Source organism: Botrytis sinoallii, assembly GCF_014898435.1.
Source record: "Botrytis sinoallii strain Bc 23 chromosome Unknown BSIN_008, whole genome shotgun sequence".
NCBI lineage: Eukaryota > Fungi > Ascomycota > Leotiomycetes > Helotiales > Sclerotiniaceae > Botrytis > Botrytis sinoallii.
Genome location: NW_024066035.1, coordinates 793,046 through 818,257, shown reverse-complemented (window position 1 = coordinate 818,257; position 25,212 = coordinate 793,046). Strand labels below are relative to the sequence as shown.

Here is a 25,212-nt window from a genome sequence, read left to right as displayed (position 1 = left end):
GCTTTTGAATACATACCTACCTCGAGCCTACCTACCTACAAACCAACCCATCTAGTTATACGTCGTATAGTATGCGGACCCTTCCTTTGCTCATGGGTACGTGCAGTCTTTCTAATTAAGCTTTCTAGACCATCCGGATTACTCAAATCGTAGTTACAATCGCACTGTTTACAAGAAGGCTTGATTACATCTGTTCTCGATCATCATTAGCTACGATTAGTGTTCAAGTGGGACATTCAATATGCGCACAGACTACTTCTTCCCCGCTACCTGAAAGGAAAACGACAATCAACCTAAATAGGTATGGGAGATCAACTACGCTCCCCTCTTTTTAACTGCTCTGCATGGCTTATAATTCTCTCTCTATTCGCTCTATTCACACACCTCATATGCAAAATGCCACCTAGCAGACGCCGCTAAACCTGCAATGAGAAGAATATAATCACACTTCGAAGAAAATGGACGATGAAACGACAGGACGTGAATTTCTGGTCTATACACTTTCTTTACCCTTGACATTATTACATCTGAATGGATGTTAGTGCTCCAATATTGATGTGTTGTTGAAAACTTAGCATGGATCTCAGCTGTCGTCTCGCAAATCGATCTTTTATTCGAAGCTGAACGCTTTGACGACGACAATGGAGACCACGAAAACTCAATTCTCAGCACGCCTAATAGACGGTGACTCCTTTTCTTTCCTATCCTCGTGCAGTTCGTTCCTCGTACGATTCTCCACAAGGAATCAGGAATAGTACACCGCATGTATACCCAACTCCTCACCCGCTACTTTTGCCTAAGACATCCCCCAAAGACCTCGCAAGGATTCTCCCGTTCGAAAAATGCAATTGATTGGGGGGAAATGCTCGCTCAAATCGAAATGTAGCGAGGGGATCGGGGAGAAGTGCTCACTCCACCTACCTGAGATTCGTTTGCGGATAGGTTATCGTCATGTTGGAGGATATTCTCGTCCACTCCGCGGAATTATTGATTCTTCAAAGGCGTTCTTGATTTATGATGTTTCACTTTCCTCAATGACTTGCAAGTGTCAAGTGCTGAATGTCGGATGTTGAATATTGAATTTGGTTTGGGATTTGATGAAGTGTCAATCGCAAGTTTGTGGCATGTGTCTGTCTAGGTAAGGATGGTGTGGACGGGTGGCGAGAAGGTTTGATACATTTGATTTGCATGGGAAGGTAGCTGAGTACATCTTTTCCGCCTCTCAGCGCAAGCAGCTGTGGCGTACTACTATTGCTTCTTTAGATACGTTTATTTCATGGATCTAGAGGGACTAGGAAACCATGGGCTATCACAGGACTGGTGTCAGTGACATGGACTCTTTGTCAACTTCCAAGGCGGGATTCATAGTATTGAAAATCGCGACTGTGTGCTTCTGGCTCATGTGTCTTTGTGTCTTTCCTCAGCAGGCTCGCTCCTACGGGTTGAGAATCAAGATTCGAAAGTACTCGAATTGAGATGATGGATAAGCATGTTCTATATATCATTTCAGTACACATCGAACGTGGAAGTCGGTACGTGCAGCCAGATCTACTTGTAAACATTCGGGAAGTGTAAATAATTGATGATGATAGGAAAATCTCCGTACGATAGTTTGTATTTAAGAAGTAATTGCAACAAATTACATGGCATCCAGAAGTAAATTCCTACTCCAAGAACTTGATTTGTATGCATGTATTCACTGATGTATCCATCCACTTGTCTACTCATCCATCTACCCAGCACCAAACCCATAGATAGTACCACAATTCTCTCTCCTAACCCCTTAAACAGAACCTCGTACATGTCACTTCACTTCATTTCACATCCCCAGATCTATACCGCAAAAACACAAAAAACTCAAACTCGAGTAATTCACATTCCAATTATAAAATTAACCAACCAACACAACTTCCACTCCAGCCAGCGCCAGCTAGTAAATCAGTAGCAGTAGCAGTAGCAATAGCAGTATACTATCCATCCTTCCATTCATGCATCCATAACCTTGCATAGCTTCACAACACCGTATTCTGATATCCTAAATCCAGAGCATGTATACCAAACCATCATTCCCAATATCCAATTCCAATTCAAATTCCAATCTGATCCGATCCAATCCAATCTACTCTCAAACTGCCATTATCTAATATCTACTCCCGTACACATTTCTCCAAGACCAAAATATCATGCCCTGCTCTCCACACATATCATCTCGCACGCCTCATCCTAATACATCTCTACTCCATCCATCGCTCTCCCCTAGAACTCCCATCTCCCTCCCTCCCAATTCCCAGTTCCGAACACAAACCCCCTCACAACCCTCCCCTCCCATCCCTCAATCTCCTCAATCTCTCATCCGCTCTCCTAAATTCTTCCTCCATCTGCTCTCTCTGTCTCCTCCGTGCCTCGATCTCTTGCAAATTGTCCGTTTCGATTTTCATTGATGCAGGAGGTGGGATCTTTTTCCTGATTTGGAGAGGTCGGATGAGGGGGATGCTGGGATCGCTGTGGAGGGGAGAAATGGGGGGGGGGGTTGTGTTTGAGAGGGTTGACTCGGGAGTGCGTTGTAGGGATAGTGGAGATTGTGGGGGAGTGAGGAGAGAAAGAGGTAGATGTTGAGAGGTAGATACTGTGGCGGGTATGCGTGCGGGAGATCTTGTAGACGGATGTATAAGCTGCGACAACAGAACCGGACTCTCTTCACGCATCTCCCCACTCAAACATCCATCCCTGCCCTCCCCATCCCAAGCCTTTCCGCTCACAATCCTATTCAAATCCTCACACGAACTAAGAGGACTCACCTCACCCGGACTATTCCTCAACACAGCATCCCAAGTCCCTATCGTGTAATTCGCGTATATGTCTATCGAATCTTCTACCGGTTCTTTCCTCGATACTTCTCCTGGTTCTTCCTTACCCATGCGTGCTGGCTTGTCTTCTTTGATATGCTCTACGGAAAACCTGCCACTTGCATCTCTACCAATCTTAGGAAGAACAGCTACGTGTTTCGCGTAAGTTTTTGGAATTGCAGGGACGTCTGGAATAGACATCACAGGATTCTGAATAGGATGCTGCATATTTGAACTACCCATTCGTCGTCGAGGTGCTTTGGATGATTTTTGAGGAGGGAAAACAACATTTGTCGTAGTTTCTTCATCAAGCCCCTCGTTTCGCGAAGGTATAAATTGTGAAATGGTTGTCATGGTAGAAATTCTATCAATTTTTCTCTCTGGCACCAGTGGATTTGTACGAGTTTCGGGCTTTGATATGGGTGTATCTTCCTATTCCAGAGTCGAGGTGATTGGCGACCTTGCTCGCTTTGTTTGCCTTTCCGAGGTGGGGATAGAATTGTAGAAGATGAGGGCAGAAAAGAGTAATCGAGTACCAGCGATGGTTTCTTGTGCAGGTTCTTGTATATCTGGTAATGCGGGTTGGCTTCTTGTTGGAGCCTGAGGACTACTGGCGAGGGTGTTGCTCCGGGTGATTTCATTAGCCAGAGGATGTCGAGAGTGTGGAACATGTTCTGTGTTACTCCTTTTCGGAAAAGAAAAATTGTGAGGAAGTTCATCCCTCTTGTCCAAGAGTTGTCGAGAATATGGTACATCTCCTGTATTACTCCTTTTGGGTAAAGCAAAAACCTGAGGAGGAAATTCTTTTGAGGTTTCCTGGCGGCATTGAGAATGTGGTGAATCATCTCCCGTATTGCTCCTCTTAGGCAAAGCAAATTCCCGAAGATTTTCTTTCGTCGTGTTGTTTTCCTGCTGCATATCAAAACACCTCGGCGGTTTAACAAAGTCCACGGCATGCTGCAAAGTTGCAGAAGGCGCGGAAGATACTTTCTCGAAAACATTCTCCTGCGTCCACTGAGTTTTGGTAAATTTCTTCTCGTCTTCCTGAACATTTGGTAAGCTCGCACTATAGCCCGCGACATCTAAACTTGAGCCTTGAGAACGAAAAGGTATAGGCATCGGCAAGGCTTCAATACTGCGAGAGTGTACCGAATGACTCAAAGCATGAGGCCGAGGAGGTATGTGATCAGGTGACGAATGGTTTGAAGTTCCAAACCCTCCTTTCCAAACTGCAAGTACGTCATCGATATTGTCCGGCGTTAGATTAATTGTATCTCCATCGATTGCCTCGGTAATGATCTCCATTCGTTCATCATCAGCTTGAGAGAACTCGGTTTCCCGGCTCATTCTTCCTTGTCCACTTGACTGAGTACCATGACTCGATCGCTCTGATGTCCCTTCCTGGTAGCTATTTTTGACGTCGGAGATTGCAGAATCCCTAATAAAAGAGTCGACAACTGCTGAATTGTCCGCAAAGGGATTTCGACCGATTTCGCTCATATATTCTCCAGCACGCTTCTCGGCAGTCCGTTTCTGTGATGTGTCCCCTTGACATTTTTGAGGTATATCGATAGGTGCAGAAATCGCATTTGATATCGTAACATCCGTACTACTGCTGCCTGAAACTACACCTTGAAAATGAAGGTCGAGAAATTCTTTTGGCGTAAGATACTCGTACCCCGTAGCATCATCAACCTTCCGATCATCTACCGATGCAGATAGAGAACCCTCTTCTTCCATGTCTTCGCTCTTCCTTCCTCCTCGGAAACCGCCAGTGATCGTATTGAACCTATTGAGTTTTGTTTTGACAGTACCCTGTGTGGACGATTTATGCTCACCTGTTGCCGCGGTGTCCTGCTCACTCCTCGGCCGAACGATCATTTTCCGTAGACTACCAAATACGTTGGGTTTCTTGGGTTTGCCCTTTATTAGAAGAGTTTGCGTTCTCAGCCCGTCAAGCTTGAGCTCTTGCGTGCTTACATTTGTTTGATCATATATATCGTGCGATGGTTCAGCGTCGAAGCTTGCCTTGTTTGTTCCAGAAAGATCTAGAGAAACATTCTTCAGCTCTTTCTTCTCGCGTCGTGCCTCTTCCGTTCCATTCTCATATACCCTAACACCCCTCACCCTGCCAGTCTCATCTCCATTTGCCACAATTTCAAACGTCCCTATGGCCAACATATAGTTGTTCTCCTCACCCTTTCTCCAGTTCCCTTCCTTTCTGCCAAAAATACTACCAGTAGACTCGCTTTCCCTCTCCACCCAGTGTACCACAAAGTTGTCACTATCCTGGCCTCGGCACTTGCGGCAGTTCACAAAGTAATGAGCAACAGTTGGAGGGGTTTTAACGCACCTTTGTCGTGGCGCACTAAGATACAAGGGGCAGCGGTAAGTGTAGTTTTGTTTGTGGTTACACTTTAGAATTATCGTGTATGTATTGCACATTTCTGATTCTTGCGTAGATTAAATAAGAAGAGTCTGAAGACATATTGCAAGTGATAAATTACATATATTCAACGCGAGTATGATTCTTTACTAAAAGAAATGATGATTGGGATCTAGGAAACTGGTGATTCAAGGAGTAAAGGGTCATTTGCTGTAAAGAGACCAATAACAATAGATCAAAACGAAGGAACGAGAACACTTCTGCTATTGACATTGAATCACAATTAGTATTTCCAATGGCGTCAGGCAGAATATCTCGAACCCACCATCGTCATTCGACAGATTTCCTCCATCTCTTCACTACTTTCACTCTGATAACCAATGTGCTTCGACCTTCCTACGGTGGATCATATTAAGCCTATGGGATGAAAAGTCGGCAAAACTCATGCGTACTTGTTAATTTCCAAAATATTCTAGAGTTGATGTGTCACGAAGACAATGCCGCATTGCGCTTCGATGTCTCATAACCTTCTTTAACCTTTTTCTTGTCTATTTTAAAGCCATATCTGTACCTGAATAGCCATGAAAATAGCATGGCCAATAAATTAAACCATATAATCAATGCCCAATCTTTGAGCCCGAAGCCAGGCTCTTTCGAATCTGCAGAATCGTATTTCTCACACACTTCCAGATACTTCTTGGGGTCATCAGAGATAACCCCATCTATCTTATTTTTGATACACCATCTCATCCATTGCTCTTCATTAACAGTCCACACCAACATAGATCGTTTTGCAGCTTTGGCATCGGCCATAAATTTAGAACCGCCAGGTCTGACTAGAATCTGCCGCAGCATATTGAAATTTATATTAGGTATGGATAAAAACTCTCTCGCATACCCTATTGAAAATCCAATGTGCGTTATGGGGAAATCGGGAAGGTATTTAGCGCACAGCGGAACATACTTGGCCTACATGAATGTCCGTCAGTAACCCTTCAAAAATGCGCAGAAAGATAGTTGATGAGGAAAGGTTTGAGTAAGAAGAAAGAAATGACTTACTGCCCAGCAGCCTAATAGAACTCTCTGATTCCAAGGTTTTGTTGGCTTCACCTCTCTAATCGATGAAGCGATTAAACTCATTAACTGCTCTGCATCATTATCCAGCTTTTACTCTCGTTAGCTCGAAATCTCTCCTAACACTGTTATAGCGGCAAATGTACCTTAATATCTAATAATATCCATATATCTTCTAACCCAGGTGTAGTGAGGTATTCTAAGAGATCGGTAAGGCGAGGCATAGCTTCGTGAGGGGCCTGGACAGTGCGAAGGGTAGATATATACGACCAGTCGCAATCTATAATCTTTGCGTCTTTCCCAAAACATCTCTTAAGGCTTGGATCCTTGAGAGGCGCGTTAGCCATCGTTCTCACCGAGAAATGTAATCCTGAAGGTTACAACACACATGTGAAATAACCAAGACCCCGTCCTTTGTGATGTGTAAATCGGTTTCTATCGCATGCGCGCCTATCTCGACAGCACCTCTGAATGCGCCCATAGTATTTTCTGGATTCGCAGCTTTGTACCCTCGATGTGCAATAGCTTGCGGGAATGTTCGACCGCGCCGATCCGGTTTGACTAATGTGAAAGTTGCTTGAGCGATATTAGCCATGATTCTGAGGATCCTCAAGCAAAGATCTCACAATGAGGAATCTCCATTTTCTCCTGCGGCAAAGCTTGTGCTTCTCCAATTCTAAGTTTGCAGATAAGCTATTCGTAAGATTGATACCTATTAGGCTGAGATATGAATGGCAAAGACGTGTAGTGGCAACTGCGGGCCGCTTCAATCGATGCAGGAAGTCGTTGCAGGAAGTAGAAAACCTTGATCCTGGAGGAAGATAAGTGATGCGCTTGAATTTTGGCAACCCATGTACATGAACGATGATATCGTAATTCGATAAGACGGCCACTTGTTTAGTAATTTCCCTTTCGCAGACTTCAGAAGGAATGGTGATCGATCTTATAGATAGTCCTGAGAGATTGTCGATTTTTCCAAACGCCAGAATGGCAGTATGCGATGGAACAGTCGTATGCAACAAATTTCCAAATAAAGCGTGAGATGGTGTCTGAGGTAGGAGCGATGTACAGATCCGCAGATGTAAAAGTAGGCGCGGGAGCCGTATATATGTGTTGGTTTTGTCTGACCGCGGTAGGCAAATGAAGTGAGAACAAATCAATCAATACGAAGAACTGCCCGTTCTGTTCTTGAACTCAAAACAAATAAGAAGCATAGGAAATATATCAATTATTAAGTGTCAATTGTGTTCTAAGTATTCTTGCATATGTGAGTGTGGTATCTGGATATGGAATTATGGAGTCTTTCCAAAAGATGTCGGCGTTACCTTATCGGACAGGGTTTGGAACTTGGGCGCAAGAGAGGTCGTCAATGCGGAGGATGTAACCAGACTTGGCCTGACCAACATGAAGAATGAAGTTATCTCGTACTTACCTGGGTACGGAGGGATGCCGGTATCCAATCTACTGACATAGTACCTACCTAGTATGCTTCATGTCTGACTGCGTGCAGATCTCTGATTATCTTCTCCGTGAACCATACAAACATCAACAAGATGCAAACCTTGCCACGTTAAGTTAAGCATTGTCAGAAGCGAAAAGCTTAATTTTCCTATCTACAATACTTCAGACTTTTGCATCTCATCCATCACTTCTATTGTTTCATTATGCTTACTGCTTACGCACCTTTGGACCTGATATGGCTTTGTTGCAGTTTCACAAGTCGTTTCGAAACCAACCTGATGTATGAAGGTTGATGCCCCAACAACAATAAGACTCTCGTCTCAATCTTATCTGACAGAATACAGTACTTGTTTGTCATACTTCAGAACAGAAATTCAAGTCACCAGCTAGGTAAGCGACTTGTTACAGGAGACAAAAGCATAGATACCTAGGTAGGTATACAACTAGACATACAAAGATTTGTGACCATCGCCATTCATTAATGCTTGCTTAATAACGTCTTTTCCATTGACCATTTTCCTCGCAACTCCTCATAATAGGGAGTGGGGATTTTTGGGTCGTACACACATAGGACTCAACTCAGTTCGCACGTCAAATAAAGCAAGAAACTGACTGTTTGCCAACAACCTCGCTCGCACACATATGAAAGCCCCTTATTAATAATTATAGCTGATCCCTTCGGCATTCAAAAGGTCGGCATTAAGAATATCGGCGATGGCGTTACTAGATTTTCGCTGGGAATTACCGAAATCTCTCTCTCTTGTCACATGGCATGCCACCAGGTGTGTTGATCCTTGGGGCTGTCTTCCCGCTGCGGTATGACGATCTTCATAAGCAAGGGGCTGGGCAGAAAAATTGAGAGATCGAGATCCGTCCATACACACTGCTGACCTTGAGGAAGGCACAAGATTTTCATTGTGGAAGTCCTGATGGATGCTGAAAGGATTTTGGCAATCTCCCAATGAGCCCAAGAAACTATCCTGATGAGAATCGAAGGCAATATAATCGCTTTCCAAATCCCAGGCGTTCCGAGGGCCTGCAGAGTTGTCAAAGTTGAGAACCTTAAAATCCGTTCCCGATCCCCGCTCGTTGGATTCTATGGGAGCAACAGTCTGCCACTTCTCAAACTCGAAAGTGGTAGATCGAGAAGGAATCGGTGCCTGTACATGATGGCCATTGAATTCGAGTGTTTTCTGATCAGAGAAACTTGGGAGATTTGTCATTGTAGCCGCTTCTTGTATGACATTCAATCGACCTGACGTTGTCAGCTATTGTTTTCGCAACAATTAATTTCACTTACGTAATTTAATTGGCCGCATTTCTTCAGTTTCTCCAGTACCAAAACCATCCCTCTGTGCCTGTGGCTTCTCTGAATCTTGGTCACTACAGAGCCTTGTTCGCTTTGGTGAATATTGTACCGGAGTTATTGCAAGGACAGGAGACTTTTCAAACTCGGAGAGAGGGGAGCTTGTTTGACTACAGACTGCATCCGCTTGTAACTCATGGCAATCGTCATTTGATATTTTCAGGCTCTCCGTTTCTGGATCACCTGGCGATTTAGGACTAGCTTGCGTGGTTGCAGCAGATATTTCATCCCCGCCAAGCCCATGGGGCTCAACAAGGGCCATTTGTCACAGTCTGGATTTGTGTTTTTTTGTTGGTTGCAATTATGTCTGAGCAATTGCTTGCGGCCAAACCAATTTCCACACTTAGGGCACGCCTTACAAACTAAGGTCGTTTGTTAGCTCATCGATCAACACAGTACGTAGCTCTACCATACTTTTCATTCTTTGGTGTCTGGTAACGCCCTCACTAGATGTAAAAATCGCCCCACACTTTTCACAACTTGAAGACTTCGGTATCACTGGTCTTGTTTCAGTTTCGTTGACTGCAGAGGTGTCGCAGAGATCCTCAGCTTCCACTTCAAGAGGAACATTGCAATTCGCCTTAGGAGAACTGTCGTTCATCACTTCAGGAGGCATGTTATCTTCAACTCCAAGAGCTCTTCCTTCTTGGACATTCAGCCGCGTTGATCTCCTGTTAGATCTTTGTCTCGATTTACCAGAATTATTTTGTGGTAATTCTGCTTTCGCAACTGTTGTCACCCGATCGGCATCCAATTTCTTTTTTGCGACTTCTACTAAAAAGTCGAGGGGAGATGTTTTCAATTTTTTGGTACCGCTCAATTCCGCATCGACTCTTTGATTCTTTTGGTGTCGTTTATGCTTAGCAATGTCGGACTTTCGGGTATATTTCCCACTGCATATAGAGCAAGGAGCTTGGCACCAAACAGGTCCTGCATTCTATTAGTTCTATTAGTTCGAATACAAGGTAACTTACTTTTCTTTAGGTGCTCTTCGAGGACTGCTTCTGGGTACAAGTTCAAGCAGGTCGAGCAATAGGATGATGATTCTCTAGGTGTCCCACCACATTGCTTGAGTGGTTCCTGGGAACATCTACCTGTTTGATCAATTATCGGTGGCCCAATGCCCCGCTGCAATCCATTCTTCGTGGTGAATTTCCCAATATTTGCTGTATTATCAACATCTGCATTAATCTGATGGCCCTTTACACCTCTGTTTGGCCTTTTCTCTTTTCCCGAGTCCAGGTTTTGCTCGTAAATTGATTTCTTCATCGGCATCCCAACGGCTCTCGTCAAAGTCTGAGCGATTGTCAGCCCTGTCCATGATTCTCCATTAAATTGAGTGTTGTCTTACCTTTTGAAATTACTACTTCACTTTTGAGGCAGGATTTCTTCTCGCGCACTTCTGCCTCATGGACAATGAAATTGCTTGGTTTGATCATCATACCTGCAGGATCATTCAATTTTGAAGCAGTCTCTATTTCATAAGCATACAGAGAAGCATGTCTCCAAACTTCGCAAGTCAAGTCCTTTCCTGGCTGCTCGGATGCAACAAGGCTTTCAAAAGCAGGCATAGCTTCAGTTGTTGCCGTTCCTGGTGGGTATATAACAAATTCATACTGCTGCCCAGTGGCAACAGTACTGGTTTGAAAGTCAAGGCTGTTATAAACAACGTTCCAACTGTGCCTTCTGAATCGACCCATATATTACTGAGAATTTTTTCAGAATTATGCGGAGGCTTGCAAAGAGGAGCAATGGCCTTGGCAAATCTCGACACAAGATTCTGTGTCTCCTCGCGTAAATCATTCTCCAAAAAAGAGGGATCCCGTATTATACTGATGTAGCTCTCCAGCGCAAGTTTGCGAGCACATTTCCAGTCGCCTTGAAGATTGAAGAATTGAAAGATTAGCATGCTGCACGAAACAAAGGGGACTTCGCAATATACCTTTTTGTGAGATAACTTTCATTTGCGCCAATGACAAGCGATTTTCCTCGAATACTGGAAAGTCTGTCATGAAAATCCACTGCTTCACCGCTGCCAATGAGAGACCACGAAGTAAGAGCTGTGGATCTAGATTCTTCATGAGTTTCTCAAGTCCCAAATTCGTTTCGGCACCATATAAAAGATGGAAAAGATGCTGGAGATCAGTATTGGTGTCTACAATATCCATATTGGTGCGTAGGCTGATACCGTTCTTGTGCATCATGGACTCCAGGGCCAATCTCATTCTTTCCATGAATGAACCGATCTGTTTGGAACTTAGTCGTACTTCAAGCTGCCCGTCCATATTTCTAAAACTTGCATCTTTCTCCAACTCTTTGATTCGTTGAACTTGTTGCCAATTTTGCTGTAGAAGGGCGTACCAAATGGTCTCAGTTGAACCTTTGCTGATTTCTCGTCGGTTCCGTGCATCAATCAAATTTTTGTTTTGAGCCTTGATTTCGATAAGCTGAGACTTCAAGTTCTGGTTCTCTTTCTGGGAGTTGATGGCGATCATTTTCCAGTGTTCAAAATTTTCGTCCGAGGATGAAGCCATTTTAGATTGGGACTTGATACTGGAATGGTGTCCATCTTCAAGATTCGGACGGGTTTTTTGACCCTTGTGTGAGTCTTGGTGATCTTGAGATGCGTCCTTGGGGGACCAAGGAGTATTTGGCGGGGCTAAGGTAGAATGCATCGACTGAGTATTCTGGGCGGTGAACTCCACGTTTCCTTCTCTCTCGGCAGATATGCTTTCAAGTTGTGTTTTGAGGATATAATCTTCACGGCTGCCGAAAAGAAAGTTCTTGGGAAATTCCTTAGATTTTATCATGATGATAATTAAGTATAGGTATTTCTATGTTCCAAGTTTTACCTTCATATGGTTCGGCCACTAGTTTTTAGTTGGCACAGACTGGATTGCTCTATTTATTTATCCAGCTACTATGGCCGCCTCATGAAAATTTCGGCAAGAGATAAGTGACTTGCTTTTTTGGAGCAAAATGAAGAGTGTGGGAGTAGGTGTTCAATGTCGACTAGAGTCTCACCGAATTGCTTTACGATTCATCATGTTAGGTTCCCGGCACTTGCAAGCCCGCGAGACACAAATAATTTCAATTGGTGCTGGATCATTGAACGAATTAATCGCGCACATGGCGGAATCACAAACGCGTAACGCTGCAAACGGAAAATTCTTGGCGTTACACAGCCTTCAGATTTGTACTACACACGACCCCTCAGACCAATGAAACTCACATAGGGTGAGATGTTCATTTGATGGCGGCTTGTTCTGACAGCATATCCGGTGATTGATTTAAGCCAAATGTTGGTACCTACTTGAATGGCTGAACAGAAGAAGTGCTTTGCAGCAAATAGGTTGTTTCGAGTGGTCTTGTTATCAAACGAGAAACCAGGTGGGTGGGAAGTGGCATTTACAGACGTATATGCCTGCAAACTGAACGGAGTTCTCCATGCCTAGCCGGGAGACAACATCGACTTTCATTTTTCTCATTCTTTCTGTTTGCTTCGTTTTGATTTGTGCATATCATAGCTTCTATCTAAATTCTATTGACGATTAGTTCGAACCTGTGTGAATAACACGAGGACTTCCACGTAGAGAAGATGTCTTCCATTTTATGCAATGACATATCCCCAAGGCGTCCTGTATATCAAAGAAGGTGCACCTTCACCTCAATCTGTGTTCATGTTCATGTTTGCGTGCACGCGATATGTATAATCGAGTGTGGAACTGACTTTATCATGGCTGTCACTGGTTGAGATGCTGTTCTCATCTTAGCTGATTATACGTAAACGGCCAGTCAGACTAAAACTAGTAAATACGGGATGGCTGCTAACGGGAGCAACTACAGCAACCGGTGCCTAAAGTTAATCGGGCTGGCGCGCTATCTATACTCCGACTCGTAATGGGGCAACTTTCCGTTCCTACCAAATATATAAAATTCTGGATCCGACGGAGTTTGCCATACTCGGGATGCCACATAGGCATTCATCGAAGGCTACTAATAACCAGATAGATACGACACTGAAGATCACCCGCACAGCTTTAACCTCGGAATTCAATCCATTCAAGAGACTAAGTATTATACGCTTGGCTCCAGGCCCTCGCGGCAATAGTCACGTCCTCCCGAAGTGCATTTTCATTGGTCCAACATAAGGCCTCCTCTACGATCATTCGAATCTTGTTGGTAGGTTTGATGTGGCCCTCCTTGTTGAGGGCCCATAATGCTTCTAAGACCCATGTGCGATAGGTCAATGTACCGAACTGGTTATCCTCTTCAGGAACTTGAGTTACTCTCTCTTCGAGTGCCTCTTGCATGTAATCATCGATCACGGAAATCTTCATGACGTACACTAGTGTGATAGATCCACTAAGCGTACAGTTGTCTTGAAATGCAGAATCCACCAAACCCCCGTTTCAGTATTACTGATATGGTAAGTTCTTCCTGCACCAGGCCTGGTACAAAGTTATAATCCCCAATGTTATGCAAATTTCTCCATTGGATTGGAGAGGGGAATATAGAGGCCTTTGATATCGAATTGCAAATTTCGGAGGGTGCTACTACTTCCGGATATTTCCAGGACAAGACAACGAAACAGTGGGTGTTAGATATGAATTTAAGGCTAGATGATCGTGTAAAGTACGATGGGGGAATGAATAGCGCGGGTTATGGTTTTCATATGGAATTGTGAATGATGATGGACAAACCAGTACTAAATCTGCTTGTGTAAGGTATCTTTTTTTCAAGCTGATGCGTGCCATTATATGTGCGCAGAGCATTAGTTGGTTCTAGATACACGAATCGGCGCAGGTGATCCCTCCAACCATGCTTGACGGAATTGAATCGGCCAACGAAGTGAGTTACAATTACTACACTCATGATTAGAAAGAATCAGATATCATCATACTAACATGCGTCAGGGTCGCCTTTTACGAATCTTAGAGGCATTTCTGACACCGTCTTATGTGGCACGGCTGCGTACCATCCTCTCAGACCAAGTGAAAAATGACGAAAGCTATCTCAAAAATTTGCGGCTCCTCACCTCGAGTATGCACAAAGCTTTCCAGAGGGGACATGTTGCAATGAAGTTAAAACCCTACCGGGGTGTCAAGCGAGTCGAAGAAAGGGAGATGTTGAGCAATGATATCCACAAATTGAGTTCTGTGTTGAAACGTCTCAAATAGTACGGGCTGTATAGGCTCTTCCCAAAAGACTGGTACGGTCTTTTCCTTGGAGATGGCACGGAATGGGAATATAACATCTTGTTTACGCAAAAATTCACACCTGATATGAAACGCCTTCCACTACCGAGCTGTCATCTCTTCGAAATCCATTCTCGATTCGCCACTGCATTATATCAATTTTTTGTTATTGACAAGATTTCTAAAGGTTGGTTAAAGGATCGATGCCTAGGATTACTCTCGGATTTTTCCTTTCCCCCAATTAGGCGACTTTTTATAGCTTATGGCTGTGTTTACCGTCTACAGTACGTGTATTGCTGTCACTACTTGGTACGATTCGGGAGATGGCTATATGGACCTACAGGAGCAGTATCGGTTGCTCGGGCCCCTTTTAGACTCTACATTGAGCAAACCACACGTTCTGGAATCAACGAACCTAACGCCCTCAAACTCATTGAGTAGTATACATCCATCCCTGCACCACGTTTCGTCGACGTTTTAGAACACGGAGATGAGAATTATCTCGTGATGACACATGTTCGTGGTCAATAGATTCAACAAATTTAACAATTTTCTCGTTGGTCACATAAATTCTACACCTGCTAGAGCACTCGGGAGAAAGATGTGCCCAGAAATCATCGTTCTGTATTCACATATTCAGATCTTGGTTGGTCGAATATCTTGGTGGACCAAGGAAAGTTGTCTGGGATTATAGATTGGAGATGCGCGGGATTTCTGCCAGAATATTGGGAGTTTACTAAGGCTATGTATAAAATCTTGTTGCACAAGGATAAGATGGAACTTGTAAGGAGGGCATTTGGTGACAAGTATGAGAGAGAATTGAAAGCCGAAGTGAAGTTGTGGGGGGTGACACCTTTTGGTTGTTAAATTTGATGAGTCGTTTTTGGAAGCTGAAAATCAGGATATCTTACCTGTGAGATTTTGAGAGCCGGTCTGATATTTTACAATACGGGCGGATATTCTTACAGTTGAGTAATCCTGAGTCTGGAAGAATTGAAGATTGGCACGAATCAGTTTTGGTCAATAGGTTCTTGAATTCTATGTGAGGCGACTTTTACTCTTAGAGCTTCTCACTCTATCTGAAAATTGTGTACAAAATGTTACTGATGATGCATAGGTGTTTTCCAGTAGTCGGTACAAAATAGCATCCAATACTCATAGTCTACCCCGTAGACTCAAGATTCTGAAAGCGTCGCTATACCAAACCACTTCAATGATCCGAAAGATCTCATCATACCACATCGATTTGCTAACTCAGGCTCTTAAAAATCTCCAAAAGTTCATAGATTTGACATTCTTAACTACTATCTGATGGCTTTATACCTTTCCGTTCGATGATGGACCTTCATCTTCCCTGACTCTTTTACTTGTTACAACCACCTCATCAACAGAAGATAGATAATCAGAATTTGCAGTGATTGCTTTGCTTGATGATCCTTTCCCCAATTCTTGCATATTTCAGACATTCTCGTTCGATACTTTTGATGCCATCATTCTTCAACTTGACAATCCCTTCTTCATCTAGATTTTTAAGTGCTTCCAAAACCTGAGTACGGCAAGTGGTTGATGCATGAATGGGTACCCAGCTCAATAAATCTCCTAGCCTATCCCAGTGTGCAGGCTTGATGATGGCAATCTTCAATGCTACTCGCAAATTTATGGCTCCTCGTATATCAGAGTGGCGTGTATCTTCATACGAAAACTTGTGCGGACTATCTCTGTCAGTGACATGAAAGTATTTCCCAATATCATCTGGATTGGCAACAACATCTTTCCACAGATAAAATCCCCAATGGAAATGAGTCTCATCGTTATCGAGTCCGTTCAGTGTGATGTATAGATTTTCGCGTTCCAAAATTAAGGGGGTCTGCGATTCCATATCTGAATTCGTTTCGCGAAAGATACAGTTAGGGGCGAGAGCAAGGTGGATGTGGAAACTAGAACTGAAGCTCGGAGAGTGAGTACGCAAAGATTTTAGCAAAATCAATCGGCTGAAAGACAGCAAGGGAAAGGAGATTTAAGTAAGACATGAGATAGGCAATTATGAAGGCGGCTAGCTATGTTGTGGGTGACTGGTTGAAATTTGCTTGTGCGGAATAGTCATTTAATTCTAGCAATAACTTATCACTTTGCTTGATTGCACGCAATAATGATCATCGTCGTTAATAAATTATGACCGACAATGCTCGTAGTGCAGTGCCTAGGTACTTAGTCACCCTACCTTACGCGAGCCGCAGCTTGCAGGGTGTTTGTGCACTGGCCAATCAAGAATATGACAATATCAACATCAACGTCCTCTAACCCTGACAAAATGTCAGCACCTTCAAAACCAACGCTGCATGTTGGTCCGTTTCTCCAACTTGGATTGAGCATATGTATTGTGTAATGGCTGCTATCGATTTCGTCAATGACGCAATCTCGGCCGCGGATCTGTCACCAACTGAACATGCACTCCTGGAGCATTTAATCAAAGAAGCAGTCGAGCCCAATTTTGCCGCACAATTTATACAGTCAATAGTTGATCAAGATAAGAATAATGTGGAAGATAATTTACGCCGATTCAAAAAAGACTGGAGAAAGTTGGCTAGCCGGTGTTAGTAAGATGACCAGTCTTTGGACTATGCTGACAACTAATAGTAACAGTTGTTGAGCCCATTTCTATGCCACTTGACGCTATGGTTAGAGAAAGAGATGGGCCATATTGCACCATGTCAATGTTTCGAGAGGGCAATACAAGGCCGGTGTCGACACTGGTTGAGTCTGCTCACGTGATACCACCCTCATTTCTTCGAGACATCGAGTCCGCCGAAGAGGTGAGTTTGTGAAAAATGATTTTGCGTAGTAAGATAATTTCTCATTTTTCGATATAGGGACGCTTACTTCGCATCCTTGAAGCTTTCATTTCTACACCTAATGTGGATCGGTTGAATGCATTGCTTTCTAGTCAAATTCAAGATAATGCAATTGTCTTGCGTAATCTTTGGTTACTTTCACCGAGTGTACATAAGGCTTTTCGAGCTGGTCACATAGAAGTGCGGAAGAGTGTCGATGATTCTGAAGACGTGGTTACCGGGGCTTTGCAATTGGAGACGGTGAGTAGAATGATTTTGAACATAACTTTATTGTAAATGTTGATTTTGATCTTAGTATAAATTGGCGTACAAGTATCCCGAGCCACTCAAAAACCTCTTCTTTGGAAATGGCTTTCACTTTTCTGGATCTCTAGAATGGTTTGAAATATCTACAACAAATCCTACAGATCTTCCTTTGCCAAGCAAATTTCTTTTTGATATCCACCGCCATTTCAGTACTGCTCTTCACCTTTTCAGCATCGAGGATCAAATTCGTTGTGGCTGGCCTAAGCCTACTAGTAGTGTCGTTGCGATGCCGAGAATATGCACGCGATATAAACTAGCGCACATCGCGTGCATATAGGCCTCACTGTCTCAAAATATGGAAAAGTACTAACAATACGAGTATATTGTAATTCCTTTCTTCTATATTCGAGGAAATCATTAAAATCATAAGGATATTAAATATTGAAGTAATACAGAGGTCGCGCTCATTTTGGAAGAGATTATAGGCTCTTTCAGGGTATATACACTGTAAGGCTCTATAATTCATCGGATTTGATCGGGATCTATAAAAGCTAATCTCCGCTCTACCCGAATAGGCTAGTAATGCCTGTATCCTAGGCTCAATTAAGCTTGAGATCAATTCAAAATTATAAAGCCTAAAGCTTATAAGCTCGTTGAGCTTAATACGAACTTAAAATTATCTAAATACAAACCCTATAGCATCCAATTAGTATACTTAATTATATTTATTTATTTATTTATTTATAGTGATTAACGTCTAATATCTGACCTCCCGAAGGGTATTCTAGATATACTAAAGAGCGGGCCTATAGGCTGCTGGTGTTCCAGCCGCTCATAGTAGTATAATGTTAGTTAATCAAAGGCTTGTTATCTCCAATGTTCCCCCACTCAGTATTACTTATAGCAATCCTGCAGCTATTCTGTCTAAGGGTTTGTGGTTCTGTTTCAGAGAGCCTTATTTCGTATACCATTCGAATATCGGCGGATAATCAGATCGATTACTATCGATCGGGAGAGTGCTTAGAGCACTTATAGCTAATCAATATAGATCTTAGATTGATTAAAATAAAAAGCTCATTCTCGAAGTATTAAAACAAATTAGGATTCACATAGTTTCACATAATTTGAATATATCCTAATATAAAATCTAGATCTAATAAGAAAATCAATAAAACTATATTATATTCACAAAATACAATTAATATATACTATCATATCCTATTCGAATTGAAATCGATTTAATATAAGCAATTAATCATTACATATCTGATTATTAATTGAATATTAAAAGAAATACAATAGACTTTTCTCAATTCTATATATATAGATATTCGTACTATTTTTGTAATTGAATCTGATATAATAAACTACAAAGTCATTATATCCAGTCCGTATCGCTATAAGTCTATATAATACCCTGCAAAAAAGCTTAAAGCTTTTCGACTTTAAGATATTATATACTGATTTCTATATATTATATATTTCGAAAATCAAGCCTCTTTTTTCCTTTTATTATCTACTCTCAAAGCATTAATATTTAATATATAGAACAAAACGGAAACTGCTGATTATAGGAAGGCAGAATGGGCTAAAGTCAAGCAGCCCAGTTATGCCCTGATTAGCAAGGCGATCGGCTGCCTCGTTGCCCTCAATCTCAGTATTATACTTAATTATAAACATCTATAGAACTATCTAACCTGGATAAGTCGAAAGCAAAACTCCATATTAATATTAATAACTAAATCAAAATATATAGTTTAATCAATTACAATAACATAACAAATCATATTGAAGGAATCTTACAATACTATGATACTATCAATATACAATCGTAAGTAACCTATCGTGCTACTGAGCATATCAGATTGCGATTTAATCGCTTCAATAACAATAATAATAATCATATCGATAATTAAAGCAAATAGAGATGATGATATATAGTTTATCTATAAAATAATAACTGATCAATTTTATAAAAAGAATAGAAAGCGATAAGTAACTCTAAAAATCGCAAATACAATTGATATGTGTATTAAAACCCTAAGCAAAATGGAACTGAGCTATATCAATGTGCTGAGGTTTGTATGTATTGATAGTATAATCAAGACTATAAGATAAGTCGGGTTTATATAGAGAACCCCTATACTAATTACAAAAACAACTTTAAAGGAAATTACTAAATTTTATATTAATGTATTCAAGACTGAGGGGGCGTTTTAGATATCGAAGAGTGTTAAGGTGAGTATACCTAAAATAATAGAAATGATATAAAAGTACAAATAACAAAAGCGAAACAGCTGTATAATTCTTATAAAGATAGGAAATGGATAATAAATAATTATTAATAATCCTTTCGAATTGTAACTAAAGATTATAAAAACAATTCCTAGATTAAGGCTCGAATTGATCCCTTCGCTTTATTGTAATAGGATAGGGTAGATTCTAAAATACAAAACGCTAGAAGAATATAAAAACCTTTTGTAAAACAAAAATTGTATACAGCTGATTATTATGCTTAATATAGATAATGCTCAAGCTGTAAAGATTTGATATAATTATGTTGTACTTTAGGTCTCTTATAATACGCTAAGTACATTTATAATATTTTCAAATATAATTATTCGAAAAGAGATCAAGATGTAGACAGAAAAAAATTAATATAATATAAAGTCTTTAAATACAGAGTGAACCCTTTTATAAAGAGAGCTAATTGGATTATTAGTTTCAAAAAGACAATAAAACTATTCCGGCTATTTAATGTCAGTAAATACTCGAAGCTTCTTGATAGATTATAATGCCCTTAATTACAATAGCATTTTAACGAGTGCCAGCTATATTGTAACCTGTATATATATTATCGCTTAGTTTATTATTCTAGATGTAGTGAATTAATTATTAAATATATCAATGAAAAGATCTATAAGTAATACCAAAACAATACTTAATGTACAGGATATCTAGAACCCTTCCGATTTATATATAGCAATTGTTCTGTAGTATTATAATCAGTTAATAGAAAACTAATCAGGTTTACCTATCAATAAGTGAAAGAAGTCAGAACTACTGATTGAAGGGAGATTCAAAAAGTATATAAGGAAAAGATATTTATTTTAATATTAGCTAAATAGTTTCAAGTGGTTATTTCTAGACCCTTTATACCAAGAATTTGTATTACTGCTTATAAGAACGAATAGTAATTAGTAGACTGATTACCCAAACAAGCTTGATCAGGAGAGAGCCCTTTCAATAGTTCGATTTACACTCCGGGCTATAACCCTTTGTATTACATTAACAAAGAAATAAACTATAATGTAATAATTATAATTAAAAAAGCCTTCTCATCTCTCGATTCTAAAATAAATAAGAGGAGTGAATCAAATATTGACAAAGCTGTTATCATCCTTGTATGAATCGCACAATTAGTACAAACTCAATAAGGGGAAAGGGGCTTACAATCGCATAAGCGAATATGGAATGCAAATATTCTAATCATATTACTCTCCTACAGATTACTGGAAAGACTAATATGGATATCATTTATATCCAAAAACCCCGATTATACAATAATTCGGCAACCCAAAATTATATTATATATAACTGATACCAGCCGATCAACACCTGGGGAGTAGCTGATAGCCCTGAGTATAAACTACAAATGATTATCTATATATAAAAAGAAGGCAACTTGAAGATCAGACAAATAAGGCAAATCGAAAACAAAAACCTATTTTGGATTAATATTAATAGGTATTTGATTCTTAATACCTATTACACTTTACTTGATCTATTGATAATAGAATACATATTTGGATTAAAGATCGCTTTAGGGATTGGTATGGTTATTGAAAATGATTTTAATATTAAGTATAATCTATAGGAACCTGGAATAGCAATTGTCAATCAAAATGATATACTTATACAATAAGCTGCTGAATAGAGAATAAAGTATATCAAAACTCCTAATGTCTCTATATATGCAAGGGGACACATTCTAGACCTGACCTTTTTCAATCTGATTATTATTATAACAATAATCAATAACAATCTATATAGCAGTTTCAACCATATTACTCAAGTTACTATCATCTTGGATAAAGGAATCTCTAAATATAAACAAATGCATATCTGGATATATAATTCAGATTTATTCTATCTGACAAATATAATAACTAATCATTTAGTAAACCTCCAGAATCCGGATTTTCGATTTATTTATAATATCGATAGACTGATCGCTAGACTCACAAGCGTATTGAGTGTCTCTATAATAGCTATAGGGCAGAAAGGCTGCAAACCCTATTGATTATTCTCGTAATGGACCGACGAGTGTAAGGAGACATACTGAATATATATACAAGCCAGGAGAACTGGAACTACTAACAGAATAGTAATTGTCCAGCAGAATCTATAAAGGGTTGTGCGAATATTGAAACAAGCCTATTGAATTAAGTGCTTGAATGATATATAAAACAATTAGAAACTATACAAAGTTATAAATTAATATAAACTGATTCTAGAAATAGGCCTCAAGATCTCTCTTCTAATAATCGAAGACTAGAAGATTACTAATACTAGGGAAAAAGCCAAAGTACTCTTTATAACAATACTCGATTGCTTCAAAGTATCAAATAATCTATAGCATAACTCTTTATAGAAATAGGACTATCAAACGATTTTATTATGGAAAAAAAACAATCACTACAAAGGAAATGGAAAAATATATAATAGGAGTTAGGAATATGTTACCTGGAGTTAATCGGATAATCGTTTGCTTCCTCAAAGTGTGCTGGCCTAATATAAAGAGTATAATATATGAGATTTTCGCGGCCTATTTTAGACTTAACTATTACTCTAACAATGGAAACTTGCTAAAATAATTATATTGCTTAAAATTGATAAGAAGGATAGAATATTCCCAAGATTATAGAGGCTGATTATATTGATATTGTATATTGGAAAAGGATTAGAAAGATATATTGCTAGTCAAATTATATAAATAGCTATAAGATATAATGTTATCAGCTCTTAGTATTACAGAGTATTATCGAAAAGAGTTAGTATTGATTTTATAATTGTCTTTATTTATAATATTAAGCTTGCTTTAATAATTAGCAAAGTGGTTATATTAGTAATAATAGATATACAAAGTGTTTATAATATATTTCTTAAAAGATAGTTTTTATAATATATAAGAAGCAAAGTTGGCTTATAGCGCTTTTGTGATTTATTGATTTATTTCTGACTGAAAGATATATGCGTATAAGGCTTGAGGGGATTATAATATAGGATTTCCTGATTGTATATGATACCTCTTAGGGATTGCCACTTTTCTTTATTCTGTATACCCTCTATCTTACTGAGTTTTTCAATTAAGATAGAATACAGTATTTCAGATATATTAATAATATAGCTATATATCATATATCTAAGGATTTATCTATAAATATATATATGCTTTGCCGAACCATTTGATATATCCTATAATAAAGAGATTAGAATAAGATCTTTTTTGCTTTGGAAAGTTTGAGCTATTTCATATATCGAGGAAATATGAAATTGCAAATCCAATTATAAGAATAAATCGGGATCGACAAAAAGACCATTGTCCTCCGCAAGGAGCCTGGCTGGTTCAGTGGTAGAGTGATCGGGTCACTCTCCTACTGTTCTACGACTTATGGCTATAGCGATCTGATCCACATGGATCCACCCTATATGCCGCCTCATAGGCCACCTTAGTGTGGACCTCCTGACACAGCTCCACTGAGCTCCGACAATCTACCGCTAACCCTAATAGAGCTTTTCTATTATGGGCCGCAAAAGCGATCGATCGAATGCTGAGGGGGAACTGATCCCCCCTCCAGCCGCCACCACTGCGCCTATGCGCCATTCCGCTACTCAGCGGAACCATCGTTCCGGCTGCTCCTCTCGAGCGGCCCAATAGCCGAATCCTCCGCTCCTCTGGAGCACCATCACACACACACCCGCTTCTTTGAAGCGGCACACCTGTACACACCGCTCCTGTCCATAAAACATGGTTCTATGACAGAAGTAATTGTACAATCAGAGCGCTCCTCTCCATGAGCAGAAGGAAGCGCTAGGAATATGGGGCCAATCAAAAAACGGCCCTATTTGCGATCATTACACTGGCTTGTTTAGGATATATAGAAGGAACTGGGTTTACCCTGTGAGGTTTTACTAGCGTGCGCATCAGCGCCTTTCTGTATTTGTAACTCTAGATCTAGCCACGTCTTTCATACCCCTCGGGAGGTCCTCTACAAGACGTTAATCACTATAAATAAATAAATAAATAAAATAAATAAATCGGGATCTAGTTATTATACCGATTTCTTTAAGGCTTATTAATAGAGTATAACCAACCTTATATTGACTTGGCGTCTTTTTTGATTAGTGTTTAACATTTCTATAGTATATCAAAATATATATTGCGAAAACTATATATATTATATTCTATATCTAATTAATAGCTTATACAGTTTATGGACCATCTGCAGCCTGTTTGCGAAAAGCGATCATTATCTGTATACTCCCTATTGCTCTCTTCGGCTTTAAAGTATGATTTGATGAGCTATACAAACAATACCCAAATATAGACTATATTCTGATTGACATTGGGATCAAAAAATATATTGATCTAATCAATAAGACAATTCACAATACAATACAGGAAGCTTTACCCGTCTACAAAACAACCCCAATAACCACACTTCTTATAAAAGCTAGTCTTCCAACTGGAATTATTATACTAGAGCAAGCTAGACTGAGATTTGCATTTCAACTTTAAATAATAAATATATAATATCTACTTATAAACCGATTAAAGCTATATATCAGGAAAAAAGGATAAGGCACAAATATTCTGAAAAGTTCTAATACAAAACTATAAAGAATAAGATAAGCAATCTCTATCATCAAATACTCTAGACTCTTATAACCTCACTTCTTTCCTGAATATTATATCGATTCAATAAATAATATAAATAAAGAGAATACTGCAAAAGCATTCAAAGAATAATAGAACTTAATTTTCTAAGAAGATTACTCTGTATTTTCAGATAGATTTAAATAATATAATAAACATAATCACTACATAGGATACAGCTTTACAATCTATTACAGTAAGTAATAGATCAATAATGGTTACAATTATATATACAAATAATCATATATTTTTGATATTAAGATAATCAGTGTATAACAAGAACTAGAATGTCTCCTGAGTATTATTGATTGCCTCTATCAGAGATGAATATAGTTATACATTAATAGCACCTTAATAATCTAAAGAATATAAGGAAACGCTATTGCTTCCTCTCAATAAGCATACCACAAATACTATTAAGCAATACAATACTATAATATTGTAATCAAATGGTTCTCTAAGTATACTAAGATTGAGGGCAACGAAACAGCTGATTGCCTTGCTGATCAGAATACAGCTGGGCTACTTGATTCTAACCTATCCTGCCTTTCTATAGTCAGCAGTTCTTGTTTTATTCTACATACTAAATATCGGCATTCCGAAAACAAATGATAGAAAGAAAAAAGGAATCTGATTTCCGAAATATATAATATATAGAAACCATATATGATATCTCAAAACCAAAAGCTTTAAGTTTTCTTGTAGGATATTATACAGATTTATAGTAATGTAAACCGAATATAATAACTTTACAATTTATTACATCAAATTCAATCACAAAATAGTACAAACACTTATACATATAGGATTAAGAAAAGCCTATTGCATTTTTTTCAATATTCA

The 25,212-nt window shown here is 39.7% G+C and overlaps 8 protein-coding genes across 8 annotated transcripts; 2 read left to right on the top strand and 6 right to left on the bottom strand.

Moving 5' to 3' along the window:
• Positions 1-2,309: 2,309 nt before the first annotated feature.
• On the bottom strand, positions 2,310-3,200 carry EAF02_005285 (uncharacterized protein; the record flags this gene model as incomplete). The annotated part of the gene is made up of 1 exon (XM_038901333.1): positions 2,310-3,200. One exon carries the CDS (start codon positions 3,198-3,200, stop codon positions 2,310-2,312), a length of 891 nt encoding a protein of 296 aa, XP_038758673.1.
• Positions 3,201-3,278: 78 nt separating this feature from the next.
• Positions 3,279-5,291, bottom strand: EAF02_005284 (uncharacterized protein; the record flags this gene model as incomplete). The annotated part of the gene is made up of 1 exon (XM_038901332.1): positions 3,279-5,291. One exon carries the CDS (start codon positions 5,289-5,291, stop codon positions 3,279-3,281), a length of 2,013 nt encoding a protein of 670 aa, XP_038758672.1.
• Positions 5,292-5,718: 427 nt separating this feature from the next.
• On the bottom strand, positions 5,719-6,948 carry EAF02_005283 (uncharacterized protein; the record flags this gene model as incomplete). The annotated part of the gene is made up of 5 exons (XM_038901331.1): positions 5,719-6,201; positions 6,292-6,396; positions 6,453-6,632; positions 6,695-6,882; positions 6,933-6,948. 5 exons carry the CDS (start codon positions 6,946-6,948, stop codon positions 5,719-5,721), a joined length of 972 nt encoding a protein of 323 aa, XP_038758671.1.
• A 1,475-nt stretch (positions 6,949-8,423) lies between these two features.
• Positions 8,424-9,395, bottom strand: EAF02_005282 (uncharacterized protein; the record flags this gene model as incomplete). The annotated part of the gene is made up of 2 exons (XM_038901330.1): positions 8,424-9,022; positions 9,068-9,395. 2 exons carry the CDS (start codon positions 9,393-9,395, stop codon positions 8,424-8,426), a joined length of 927 nt encoding a protein of 308 aa, XP_038758670.1.
• Positions 9,396-9,488: 93 nt separating this feature from the next.
• EAF02_005281 (uncharacterized protein) lies at positions 9,489-11,943 on the bottom strand (the record flags this gene model as incomplete). Its single annotated transcript, XM_038901329.1, has 4 exons — positions 9,489-10,063; positions 10,108-10,429; positions 10,498-10,724; positions 11,076-11,943. The coding sequence occupies 4 exons, from the start codon at positions 11,941-11,943 to the stop codon at positions 9,489-9,491; spliced, it is 1,992 nt and encodes a 663-aa protein (XP_038758669.1).
• A 2,011-nt stretch (positions 11,944-13,954) lies between these two features.
• EAF02_005280 (uncharacterized protein) lies at positions 13,955-14,772 on the top strand (the record flags this gene model as incomplete). Its single annotated transcript, XM_038901328.1, has 3 exons — positions 13,955-13,984; positions 14,050-14,292; positions 14,314-14,772. 3 exons carry the CDS (start codon positions 13,955-13,957, stop codon positions 14,770-14,772), a joined length of 732 nt encoding a protein of 243 aa, XP_038758668.1.
• Positions 14,773-15,733: 961 nt separating this feature from the next.
• Positions 15,734-16,210, bottom strand: EAF02_005279 (uncharacterized protein; the record flags this gene model as incomplete). Its single annotated transcript, XM_038901327.1, has 1 exon — positions 15,734-16,210. One exon carries the CDS (start codon positions 16,208-16,210, stop codon positions 15,734-15,736), a length of 477 nt encoding a protein of 158 aa, XP_038758667.1.
• Positions 16,211-16,503: 293 nt separating this feature from the next.
• Positions 16,504-17,766, top strand: EAF02_005278 (uncharacterized protein; the record flags this gene model as incomplete). The annotated part of the gene is made up of 5 exons (XM_038901326.1): positions 16,504-16,535; positions 16,650-16,924; positions 16,969-17,144; positions 17,202-17,423; positions 17,479-17,766. 5 exons carry the CDS (start codon positions 16,504-16,506, stop codon positions 17,764-17,766), a joined length of 993 nt encoding a protein of 330 aa, XP_038758666.1.
• Positions 17,767-25,212: the final 7,446 nt, after the last annotated feature.